We start from the raw sequence: 13,095 nt of genomic DNA on the forward strand, positions 1-13,095 counted from the left end.
TGTACTAAATATATACTTCAGAAGTCTAACCATTAAATGTCCTTTAGCTTTCTAAAAAAATTATATTAAAATATTGTTATGAAGACAGTGAATTTTAACTAAAAGTACAATGAATTTACAAAACCAACACTGTCCCACTAACATATATTATCAAAAAATCATAGATCATTAGAAGAAACAAGTTTTATGCAACTTGGTAAATTCAGAGAATTGGCTTGGTGAGCAGTGACATTAAGTAATGAATGTTAGTCCTGGTTCAGTGACATCTGGCTTTATCTTTTTGAGCTTAATTTTCTCAAAATGTGTAAAATAAGGGACTGACTAGATTTTCACATTCTAGCTAATAATTTCTTGCAAATATGAGGGCTTATTTGAAATAGCTACTTATAGACTTAGAAGGGGAAAAATAATAAAACATTTAGAAAAATGAACCACAATACAAAACCCTAACATATTTTTGGCTAAAAGGGGGGTGGTGAAAAGCAGAGCTTTGTGGCTGCAACAGGGAACAGAGACAGAGAAGGAAGTGCAGACCCTGCCTCTCCCCAGGTCTTTCCTTCCCCTTCCCTGGAGCTAACTCTATGATCTCTGTCCTTCAGGGGGCACAATGGCAAATTCAGTCCAGAAAGGTCCTGCACATGGCTTCTGTACATCCCAAAACATTTTAAGTGAATTCACAAACTTAGGTGAGCTATGGAGCCAGGCAAATGGGATGAGATGTGGAATTGTGTAATGAATCTTCTACATGTACAGATACATTAAAAATGTTCTTTTTGGGGCAGGAAGTTGAAGGTGATTTCTATTTCTTTTCTATACTTATTTGTATTTTCTATTAGTTACAGAAGTTCTGTGTGCTAGATGCATAATAATAAAGCATAGAGGAAATAAGGCCATTTTATTTAAAACAGTTCTCACTTAGAGGTACACAATGGGATATCCTGTAGAACTCTCACACACATGGTCTCACCAGTAATTTTATGAGTCAGGACCTCTGGAGGTGGAAATAAGGCATATGAATTATAATATTTCATGGGAAGCTCTGAAAGAGACCTTTGGTTAAGAATAACTGGATTTTAGAAGCATCATGCTACAGCATAGCTGTCAAAATGCACAAAGACAACTCTTAACTCAAACCCTTACACAGGTTGAGCATCTCTAATCCAAAAATCTGAAATCCAAAATGTTCCCCAATCTAAAACTTTTGGGGTGTTTACATGATGCTCAAAAGTTAGATCTTAGGGGAAAAAAAAGTTAGATCTTAGATTTTCAGATAAGAGACAATCAACAAGTAAACTGTTTGAGAATATTCCAAAATTGAAACAAAACAAAACTCTGAAATCTGAACCACTTCTGGTTCCTAAGCATTTTGGATATGGGATACTTGAGCTGTGTAACATTTTAGGTTGCTCCTGGGAATTGAAGTACAGTGAAGTTAGAAACACTCAATTATGCAAAATCTTGATAGCAGTTTAGTTGAGAAGTCAATGGAGGGCAAGGTAACATTGAGACTAGAAAGAAAGCCATTATAGGTGAATTCACTGCTGAAAATTTCCAGGTTCCACTTGCAATGAGCCAGCAGTGAGGAACAATTGCAAAAAGAGCCCTCACTGAGCAGGGCACTTTGCTGTCTGTGGCTCAGTCATCTCCTGTCCCCTGAAGAATTTCTGTCCATGTTTAACATCCTCCTTTACCACCTAACCCAGGTTAAATGTTATGAAGCCACTTAGATTTTAAACAAAGAGGAATGCAACTGACCATCCTTCATCTTTCAGGTACCTTCAAAATCTTAACATGATAGTCTTTGTTTTTCAAATCAACAAATCCAATATCATACCTTTGCAGCTTCTACCATGCGAGCAGTGGAGTCAGCTAATAGCTTTGCTGCTGCCAGGAGCTTCTTTGAATTTTCCATGTCAATTTCAGCCTCTGCATCTGACCTCATGGCATTGACAAGATCCGAAGTGGCCTGGGCCAGGACCCGGGCCTGGCGCACCATCTCACCTAAAGGTTGGGACAGACGATGCAGGCTGTTTGGCTGCCTTTCAAAATGGGTACAAGCTCAGAGGTCAGTACAGTCTTATCTCTACTCCTCTGACAAGACGGATGGAGGGAACTGAACCTCCATACTCTGCTCCTAAGCAATGGGCCCGAAGTATAGCCAGAATGGAAAATATTCCCTATTGCTCCCAAGGCAGTACTCCCCAAACACATCCAAGTTCAACCTGTAACTATGAAGGCTAAACATGACACAAGTAGCCAAAAGAGGAGCACTTCATAAAGAGAGGGCAGGAAACAAAATTACATGAATTTACTTTTAGTAAATAGTTATTTAGAAAACACTGTTTACCTCACTTCAAGAGGCACTTATACAAAAGCCCCTATAATAAACTCTGAGAAATCAGCATAAGTAAAATTTATTTCTAAATTTTGGATTTGCATCTGCCTATGACTGGATGACTATGACAGCACATAGCCCACTCTTTGCTGTTTGGTCCTCCCAAGTAGGAATACTGTCAGACTCAAGTACTAGAGATGCCTTGGCCCAGTGTCTCCATCAATGTCTTCTTGCTCACATTTTTCTTCCCAGCACTGATTTGGACCCGGAGTTTCCAAATGTTGGGTCTTACTGTCCTTGTGATTTTACTGAGGTCTACTTCAGCTTCCTTTTGGAAGTAGAAGGGGTGAAATAATAAACATCAAAAATAAAACTACTTCATTAAAGGACTTATCCCTTGAGTCAAGTTCAACTGAGAAGAATGCAGGAGCACTGTGATGTTAAGGGGCAAGAAAAAAGCTTTTCTAAACATAAAAATGGGCTAAATTCAGTGTGGTATCCTGGATTAGATCATAGGACAGTAAAAGGACATTAGTGAAAAAAATTGACATAATCCAAATACTGGCTACAGTTAACAGTAATGTGCCAGTGCTTATCTCTCAGCTTTGACAGATGTGTCATGGGAAGATGTTGTCATTAGGGAAGATGTTAGAAATGGGAGAAATGGAAAGGTATGTCGAACTCTGAAACCTCTGCAACTTCTTTATTTTTTCAAATCTGGAAGCATTCCAAAATAAAACACTTATATATATATATAAAAAAAAACCCAAATTGGAAGATACACACACACAAATCCAATTGTGTGGCACTTTCCTATTTTGTTTAATCATTTATGAAGGATATAGATTACAATTTTCAAAAAAAGAAAAAATAACCTTTGCTTTAAAGTATTACCGTTTGCTGGGGAGGAAGTAGGAAAACATATTTCTTACAAAATACTGATAGGTTGCAACTATAAATCCTTTTGGAAATAAATTTCAAAAATTTTTAAAAAGGACATACCTATGGCCCAGCAATTCCACTGATAGAAATTTATCCTTCATACATACCCCCCAAAGTAAACTAAGGTATGCTTAGTAAACTATAAGAATGCTTACTGTAGTATTAATTTAGTAACAGCACAATAAGATAACTTGGATATCAGCTAAATGTCCATTAAAATACAATTGGTTAAGTAAAAGCAAGCCCTCCAATAATTAACATAGAGATAAACATGAAAAAGTCTCTAAAACATATTAAGTATAAAAAGATTATAAATAGTATATGTAACAGTTCTGCTTACATAAACAGTAAGGCGGTCTCCTCTTTTCCTCACACACATAACTATGGGAAGGTCAGGGGTTTTGCTAAATGAGTAGGTTATAGCTGCTCTTGTGGGTGTGGGAGGGGTAACTGTGAGATAACGAATATGAAAATCTGTCCACTGTAGTAACCATTTTACTATATATGTATATTTTAACATCATGATTATGCCTTAAATACACACAATAAAATTTATTTTAAAAAACCCATATTGCTAAGTGTCAATTCTGGGCATTTAGAGGGCATAGAAGGGCTGAGTCTAATTTACTTTTCAACTAAATACTGAAAAGGTATATTACATATATTTTTTAAATTGACTCAGCAAAGCAACCAATTCAGAGCTAAACTTCCCCTCTCTAGCCCTCAGATCCAGAAGACAATATTCCTCTGCTTTATTCATCTTGGGGCCAGGTAGCAGGTAACTGGTACCCTAATGAAATACCTCTGTGACTTAGAGCATGCCTACTTGCTTTAGACCAAATTGCTTGCTATGTCCTGCCTTGCATCACTCCAGGAAACTCCAATAAAGGCTGCAGTGTGGGCCTTCCCCTTGCTCCTGTTCTCTGCTTCCTGACCACCCTGGTGTTTTTCGCCATGACCCTGCATGGCCTGGGGTGACTCTCTGGGGACCTATAGGTAGGATCAATTGATCAATTCTACATTACATGCCTTGTCTCTGTTTCCTCAGTAGCTGCTCTGACTTTACCATACTATATGCAACATGTACATTTTTAAAACATAAGGGTTTCACTGTGAATCCAAATTACAATAAAAACCTGGTTAATTTTGCACAAGTCTGTAACTGTGGCTATAAACGAGCATTTTAGAAGTCCCACATTATCTTTTCCAGAGCCTCAACAAGGAAGTCTCAGACTAAGGCTGATGAGAACTTGCTCTTGCTAGTCCAGTAGCTTTTACTTATCCTATGGATAATTGTCACCATAAGGGAGCCCCAAACCCCTTCATCTACCAATAGCCATGTGCCTCACCAGCATCACCCATGGAGCTGAAGATGCTCTCAGTGACACACATGATGGTGTCGGTGGCTTGGTCATAGCGGCCGATGGGCTCTCCTCGACTGGCAAACTGCCGCACATGCTGCAGGAGGTCATGCAGGGCCTGGCTGACCACGCTGGCTGCCGCACTGACTTGCTTCAAGAGCTCACTGTCCCCAGTGGCTGCCTGGCAGGCTCGGACGCAGTTCTCCACTGAGCGATCCACAAGTTTCCCTGCCTCAATCAGCTGCTCCTGGCACACGGGGGAGCTGATGGTGGGGCTCACCACCTGAAGGGAGACAGAAGTGGGATTTGGATGCTGCAGGTGATGTCTGGTCCCCAGTGTGGCTGGCATCTCCCTTGAGTTCCTTTGTGCCCTGGGCTTGAGTTTTTCAAGTACCAGGGAATCAACTAATTTACTGCTGTGTCTCCCTATAGTTCACTATTACACTTTGGGAATTTAGTGTCTTGCTAATTTACATTCTCATTAGTCACATATGACAAATTTGGATTACTACTTCCATAGAGATTTCTGATATTTACCAATTATAGCACGTTCTTCTTAGGATCTTCTGAAGTAAGCCTTCTGGCCCAAGATGAAATGACTACCTAAAAGAACTGTATTTTTCCAGAGGTACCTGGAACTTTGTTACTTATTTGTGGATCCCATCAGGGTAGCCATGGCAAGCAGGAAAACCACTGGGGTCACCCCTAGATTGATGCTCAAATCCTCCCACAAGATATGAAATGCCAGGCTTGTAAGATCACACATCTACATAGTATGAGACATTCCGGGTCCTGTCTTATGAAAAGAATACACGTGGTGGAGTTGAAAGGGCATCTGGGATCAGATGGCCCCGAATTATACTGTAGTCTGTCTCTACTTCTGTGGCTGAAAGCACCTTACTAACTCAGGTTCTTCCTCAACAAATGAGGGATAATGATACTTAATTTGCAGGATTGCCAGGGAGCTTTAATGATGTGATTCCTAAAACAGAGTGAATATAGCCTAGAACAATTCACATCCTCACTCAGTTACTGCAGTATGGAAAGGACCCTCCAAAGAGCTGTGGATTATTTCTGAACCCATTCCTAACACTGTACCATACAACAAAAGGCTCTTCCTGTGCACTATAAATAAAATGCCCTGGGGGAGAGAGCCATTTGCAAAGACATGGATTAGAGAAAAGGACTAACTGCCTGAAGAATTGAAAAAAGCACAAATGATAAATTCAGCAGCTTATACTAAAATCCTACCACAACACCTAAAAGAAGAAGACACCAGAATGTGTGGCATGTGGTAGGAAGGGCTGCAGATGCCAGCTGGCTTACCTTGGCACATGCCACAAGCTGAGAAGTGGAAAGGGCACACTGAGTGGCAGCAGCGATCACCCTGTTCTGTAGGACAGTGTCTTCAGCCACTTGGGCAACATTCTTGGCCTTCAGCACCAACATGGCAGCAGCATTGGCGACAGCTTTGGCCAAACTCATCAAAACATCCTAAAAATAGGGAATAAAAGACGATTCAGTAATTTTTTTCTATTTACCCCTTAACAGCCTGAAAATATGTGGCATCCACCTAAACATTTCATTCAAATTCCATTTGATCTTTTCCTTCAGCACTTAAGAATTTCTTTTCACTTTTTTTTGAAATGTTAACTTTTTCCTAGAAGTAATTAAGGAAAAGGACTTGTATCCTAATTACGTAGTCTCTTCCTAAACCCGTTAAATAATATAGGTTTAAATCTAAAATGGGTTAATCCAAGGGAAAGATTTTTATTTCAACCACTGATTCACATCCAAACAGTTATCTCACACTTGGTTTTGACAATGTCTCTTGAATATATGATTGATGTGGTGGACTAGGAGAAGCTGAAAATATACTCAGATGCCACAAACACCATGTGCTATAGGCAGGTTATAATTCATGACCTCCAAGTCATCATGCCTCATTGTAGTTTGAAAATTTATCTTTTGGATTTCTGCTTTGCACAAGGATGCAAGTTATCATTGGAAAGTCAGACACATCTCTGCCTCCAGAGGGCAATGTTGGACATGCACAGACAAATAGCTGGCCCCAAAACCTACAGCTGAAGAGCCAAGGAATGCTCTGAACATAAGTCATTCTCAGCGTCTGTAGCCTTGTGGTCAGGGATTAAATTATTATGGAAAATGGAAAGAGAACCCACACAAGTAAACTAGCTACAAGATGATCTGACTGATCTTGATACAAGATGCAAGGAGTTCTGAGCCTTTGAAGATGAGTTTATGCCCCAACTCAATGAAAAAGCCATTCTGTCGGCAAAAGGGAAGACTCCTTTGACTTGGCTAGTCAGATTTGTCATCCATCTGTTTGACCTGAAGAATAACCACCGTTACATTTAATTTACCTCTTTGCTTTTAATACTGAAAGCAGTTTATTTGATTTAGAAATGCTTTCTCAAACATGTGAGCCATTTTTATTTTGAGCAAACATGTCAAGGCTTTTTCCCGAGAGGAAATGTGGTCAGAAGTCTTTATTAATTCATCAGATAATAAAAAGCACTTTTGATTCTAAATGCAAAGGGCACCCACAGAGTCTTTACAATGAGATATTTTATGAGAATATATATTGGAAAGTGTGTTCAGCCTGCACCATTTTACACACACAAAAAAAGACTATGTGACATTCAGGCAAATCTGAAACCCAAGGAAGCCTGTTTTGAAGTAGACAACCAAGTGGTCTTAAAGGAACAGTTCAGACCAGCCTTTCTCAGGTCTGTGGTGATCCCACATATCCAAGGAAAAAGTCAAACCCAAGAAGCTTAAAGCTGACCTTCCTTTGGGAGCTGACTGGCACTTGTCTACTACACAACTTTTCCCAAGATGGACCACAAAGTTATAGTTTTTAGACACCTATATCAAAGCTCAGTTAAAAAGCCTGAATATCAATAATATATTGATATTACTAACAAGATTTTTAAACATAACTTCCCAAAGCAGGCCACAGTATTCTCTCACTTGATATGAATCCATCTTTACATAAGAGGACCACAATTCAATAATGTAGAATCGTGATTGTTCTAAAGGGCTTTGTTAAAAATCACTTTAAAAAACCCTGTTCCTCCTATTAATTTTGTCCAAAAACAACGTAGTTAGAAAAAGAGCATGATACTACAGCTATAGTTGCTGACAAAGCCTTTGTCAAACTTTTCAACAAGACCACTATTATGTTGCCTGTGTAAAATAAATCTTTGTTAACTCTGGGAACATGCAGTACACTGAGAACCCAAGAAAAGCTCTGAGATATGATCTTAAGACTCAGAAAAATAGAGTAAGAAATTGAATGTGAATAAGCTAGGGGCTACCCCCACTGGAAGAGGCTGAGGATTACCTCCTTGAAACGGGCCCTACCCAGGGACCTCATACAACTGAACTACTGAGTCACTCTGAGCATAAACCTGCCTCCCTAGCTGTGACTAAATAGAAACAAACATCAGGAAGCAGAGTTTGCATGTGAATGCAATGAAAACAATCTGTTAAAGGAAAGGAGGCAAAGTTTAGAAAGCACAAGGATGCATGAAATTTTGTCTTAAGGCAGAATCATGACTTTCTCCTCAACTGTTCTTAGCACTTTGGGGAGAATAATAATATTTTCAAGGAAATTAAATTGGGCATTTCAAGATAAATCTAGAAAACCAGCAGCTAAATCTAACATATGCCAAATTCCTAAGTAGATACACCTGCCTATAAAAAAAATACCTCAGCTCATAAGTGTAAGGCTAATACATGGACAGTTTGAGGATTTGGAAGGACAGTCAGAATGGGGGCACAATCAACTTGGGTTTAGATGGGTGTATTTCTGCAGTCTGCAGTGAATTCTATTTATAGTGAAATTATTTCTGGCCAGCTCAATGAAATAATTGGGACCTACCTTCCTTCATGACACAAATGTTCATACACTGAACATCTGATTGTACCAGGATACAGATGGGTCCTATGATCACAGCACCACAGGTATGTGGAGAGTGAAGGAGACACAAATAAATCTATGCATGAAGGTACAAGTTTCATGTCTCACAACACATCTGATCATATCATAGTCTGACAAACCTTGCAGCGATAAAACTTGGTAGTTCTATAGAATATGACGTGCAAAACTGTCACCCATGAAGCAAGAAATTGGAATGCCAGACACAGCTGAATGAAGAAAGCTTTTTCTCTCTCTCTCTCTCTAAAATATTACCAAGTCATTGCCAAATGAAGACATGGTCAGAGAGGATGCAGCCAAAAACATAGGGAAAATGTATTTTGGGTGTCAGGGAGTTAATAAAAAACACATTAATTTTCTGAATTTGGTGATATTTGTGATGTTGTTTCTGATATTTGAAATTTATAGTGATTTTTTTCCTAAATATTTCACTGCAGTTACATACACGTATATTAAAATTTTAATGATGTAATACATACACATACATATTAAAAATTTAATAATTTGCAAAAAACTTTAAAGATCAATGAAATTTTGCTGAATTCTCAAACAATGAGCTTGACACAGATTCTGGTCCAGGGAACCCAGGTATGAACAGTCACATTTTAATTAGGATGGCTTTATGCATTACTTGCAAAATTAGAGACTTAAGAAGAGGAAGGAGTAAGTAACATTGGCCTATAGGTGCACGAGGAGAGCTCATTTTGGCCTGAGTCACTCAGCTGCTGGCCTCTGTGCCCCGTCTGTGGGTTGGAATAAGCTGAGATCTTGTCTGAGCTGCAGCATGGTTATGCTGATTGTGAATCAAGCCAGCTGCAAACAGTGGCTACAGCTGTTCACCCAAGGGCAAACAGCATGTCGCTGGAAAACAAAGGTCACAGAAAAGACTTCACCACCACACTTATGGTTTTAGATGAGATACAGAAGGTAGAACCACCTCTGAATACAAAGAAAAGCCTACAGTGTGTTGTGCCTGAAGACGGGGTGTGTATGGTTTTCACATTTACACGCAGACTCAAGAATGATGCCAGAAGAAACTGCCCTTGAAGACAGAGAACAAACCTGAACAGGTGTTGACAGCTGTAGAGGTTAGGTGGCCAATACAAGGCGTTAGTGACTATTTTCTCCACTTTTGTATTTAAAGCATATCCAGAAATTTGATAATCAGAAAGGTTAAATAAGTATGATAGTGTGATGGTGCATGATTTATGTGTAATGAGCCTTTCTATTTAAAATATTTTTTTCCATTAACACAAAAGACCTCACTTCCCTAATAATCCCTCTCGATCTTATTCTTGACAGCTCAAAGATTGGAATTGTTTTCCATCAAATTCTCCCTGATCAGTTCTGAACCAGCACTTAAGACTCTCTTCTAAAATTGTAAGGCTGCACATATCTTACTTGGAACCGCTCATCAGTCTCATTCTCTCCGATCTGTCTCAGAAGATCTCCACTGGCTTGTCCAATGCTTCCAGCAGCAGTCAAAACGGTCTGTCGAGGCTGTGAACAAAGAACATACTTTGGTTGGAAGGAAAATACATTTCCTCTACAGTGTCTTCAGCCAGGGCAATGTGGAGAAGAATCACATAGGACTAGCAACTTTTATACATCAACAAGAATCTCAGGCTATTGGCCAACTAGGAAACAATATTCCGTGAAATCTGAGCAAAGTAGGTACCCGGTCTTACACACCAGCAACAGGTGGATGGATGTGAAATGTCCAATGAATGAGCATCATACAGCTGGTAAAAAGGTGGTAGGTGCTGGATGGAAATTAGGGTACAAACATGTATCCTCTTTAAATGTGTGCTAGTCATGTTTGTTAAGTTTCTGGGGATGTATCTAATTAAGTACCCCTGTGGGAAGGCCTTCATACTAAGAGCTCAACCAATTCCAAAAGTTGAACAAAAGTATCTGCACCAATTTCAACAACTCCCAATACTGCTGTGTGGTAACACACTCCATTCAGATAGAAGGAAGAGCTCAGGAAGTCAAAGGCCCATAGTCTCCAGGGTATGCAGGTACTCATCTGAATTTGAATGAGTGCTGATCCTTGGAGCTTACCTCTCCAGAAGTAGGCTGCACAGCTTTCAGCAAGTCGGACACTGCCCCAGCGAGGGTCCTTGCAGCTCGGAGCAAGTCCTCCCCACTGCCAACCTCATCGTCCATGAGAGCTGCCAACAGCTTCACACCCTTGGACATCTCCGTCAGGTTGGAAGAAATAGTGGTGATTGCACATCCCACGGCTGTGTAGTCAGTGTCTGCAGGGTCACCTGGGACAGAGAAGGACCATTACAATCAATGCGGGGTGGTGAAGGATGAGGAGAATCCAGGTTGGCAAGAGATGGCAAGGTTGGCAAGTGGTCCTGGTGAGAATTTTCAAAATCCCCACAATGGCAGTAGTTCATTCTCCATAGCTCTGCAGGAGTACAGTGAGATTGACCACACCCTGTTTCCAAGGTGACTTCAATAAGGTCCTCTCATCTGTTGGCTTCATATATTGAGATACGGAGCATGGACAACTTTAAAATTCCATAGGAGGTCTCGGCATGTCATGGCGCTTTTTGCTAGGCTTTTGTCAGTAGCTCAGGGGGGACAACTATGCTTTGGAAACACTGACACTGTAGAGTGAAGCCAGGGTATCTCCTGCTCTCACTTGACAGCGTCAGGCTGGGAGTCACACTATGCCAGAAGAGACTGCTGTTGGACAAGATAGGAAAAGGCACAGATGATAGATTTGTCCTTTCAAGATCATTTTCAGACATAAGTTCCCAGAATGGAGAAACTGGCCTCACAGACTTTGAAGTACGTCCAGCATGTTGACTAACAATGAGGAGAGTTACATGTGTGTTTTGTGATGATGATGCATGATAATGATAAAAAGGAATGAGATGTTCCTTACATTTCTCTTGGATAATTGGAAAAAATACCTAAAGCAGGCCAAGTACCTAAAAATACACTACCTTCTCATCATATGAAAATCTGTTGTTTCAATCAAAGAATATATATTTTTACACAAAACCACAATACACCACAAAATGCTCAGGGACTTACCAGCCGTGAGGTTAACGACTGAAGCCGTTCCAGCTGTAATAGCATCGACTTGAGAATGAATTTCGTGTTTGGATTCGTCCACTTTGTTCTGAACCCATACCCTAGACGCCTGTGAAGCCAGACAAAAGCATGACACAATCACGGCAAAAAATTACCCATGGGACCAGAGAAGTCGGCCATAAAATGAGGCCAGCATTTTGGTTACATTCCCCTTACTGGGCTGGCACTGAATGAGCTCTTGAGTCATCTTAAACAATATCCTTAAAAGCCTTTTAATCTGTTCAGAGATACTGAATGGCATATAACTCCATATCTTATACTGTTTTTTTTTTTTTTTTAAATTTAAGATTTAAGGGAAAAAATTGTATGTGGCCTTAGGTAAATTCAATTGAAAAAGAAGAGAAAAATCAATGTCTCATAATAATACTGCACATTAGCATTAACAGTTGTTGGTAATGTTCACTTTGCTTTTTAGGGAACAAGGTTAGAATTGGAGATTTCAGTCCAATGCAGGAACTATTTCCTGTTTACAAGGTCCACCCGACATGCCATGCTCATGTGGATGTGCTACCTTTCCCCGTAGGACTGGGTCCAGGGGCCAAGATCCCTGCTCTGGATCCAGCTCCACGGCAAGGTAATGGGACCCTGGGCAAACTATATCCAGGTCCTATGCCTTGTCTTTCTTCTATTGTAGAAATTCAACTGTTAAACAAAAAAAAAAATCTTTCCAGCTCTCACGCTGTCTTGGAATCTATACATAGTAAAATAATTATTTTCTGGCACTTCAAGACTTATCTAATAAATGATCATTTACATAGGTAATGGTAACCCTGTTAGTAAGATGAAGATCTGCTTCTCAAAATAACCCCAAAATATTAATTTATGACCAGGATGTGTGGAGCACTAATAATAGCTTATTCCATTCTAATTCTTTGAAAGTTGGTGAGGAGGAATGTTACATCCAGGTATTTTAAAGCTCAGTCTCATGATTACCTGGGATATGGAAGTCTGCCATATATTTTCACTTTAAAGTTTTCCAGAGTAAAATCTTTAATAATTTCAAATACTTGGGGGAAATAGCACTGAGGACACCAATTACCCTGTTCCTCCACCACAGTATGCGAATGGAAAAAGCCTCAGGGACAACTTGGAAAGCAGTCCTGGCCAGATAGGATGATGCTACAGATCCTCTCTTGGTTCTGGCACCCATAATGGCATCAGCCTATTCCACAGCAGTGGTTAACCTTGACTGCCCTTAGAATTACCTGGGAAGAATGAAAAACACTTATGTCCAGGATCCACCCACTATGATACTAATTTATGTGGTCTGAACTTGGGTTTTAGGCTTCATTTTTAAAGCTCAGGTGATTGAGGTGAGACTACTAGCCACTGCCTCTCCAATTTTAATGTGTACACAAGGCAGCGGGGAACCTGGCTGA

At 39.9% G+C, this 13,095-nt stretch overlaps 1 protein-coding gene across 8 annotated transcripts in view; it reads right to left on the bottom strand.

Annotated features, from left to right (window-relative positions):
- Tln2 (talin 2) overlaps nt 1-13,095 on the bottom strand; it is a 395,739-nt gene that overhangs the window by 115,125 nt on the left and 267,519 nt on the right. For all 8 annotated transcript variants that reach the window (XM_048793709.1, XM_048793710.1, XM_048793711.1 and 5 more), the window contains 6 exons: nt 11,657-11,765; nt 10,667-10,875; nt 10,004-10,102; nt 5,965-6,132; nt 4,627-4,921; nt 1,835-2,001 (listed from right to left, as the gene is read on the bottom strand). In XM_048793709.1, the coding sequence (XP_048649666.1) occupies nt 1,835-2,001; nt 4,627-4,921; nt 5,965-6,132; nt 10,004-10,102; nt 10,667-10,875; nt 11,657-11,765 (1,047 nt within the window). The remainder of the gene's footprint in view (nt 1-1,834; nt 2,002-4,626; nt 4,922-5,964; nt 6,133-10,003; nt 10,103-10,666; nt 10,876-11,656; nt 11,766-13,095) is intronic.

This window comes from Marmota marmota, unplaced genomic scaffold (assembly GCF_001458135.2).
Source record: "Marmota marmota marmota unplaced genomic scaffold, marMar, whole genome shotgun sequence".
NCBI lineage: Eukaryota > Metazoa > Chordata > Mammalia > Rodentia > Sciuridae > Marmota > Marmota marmota.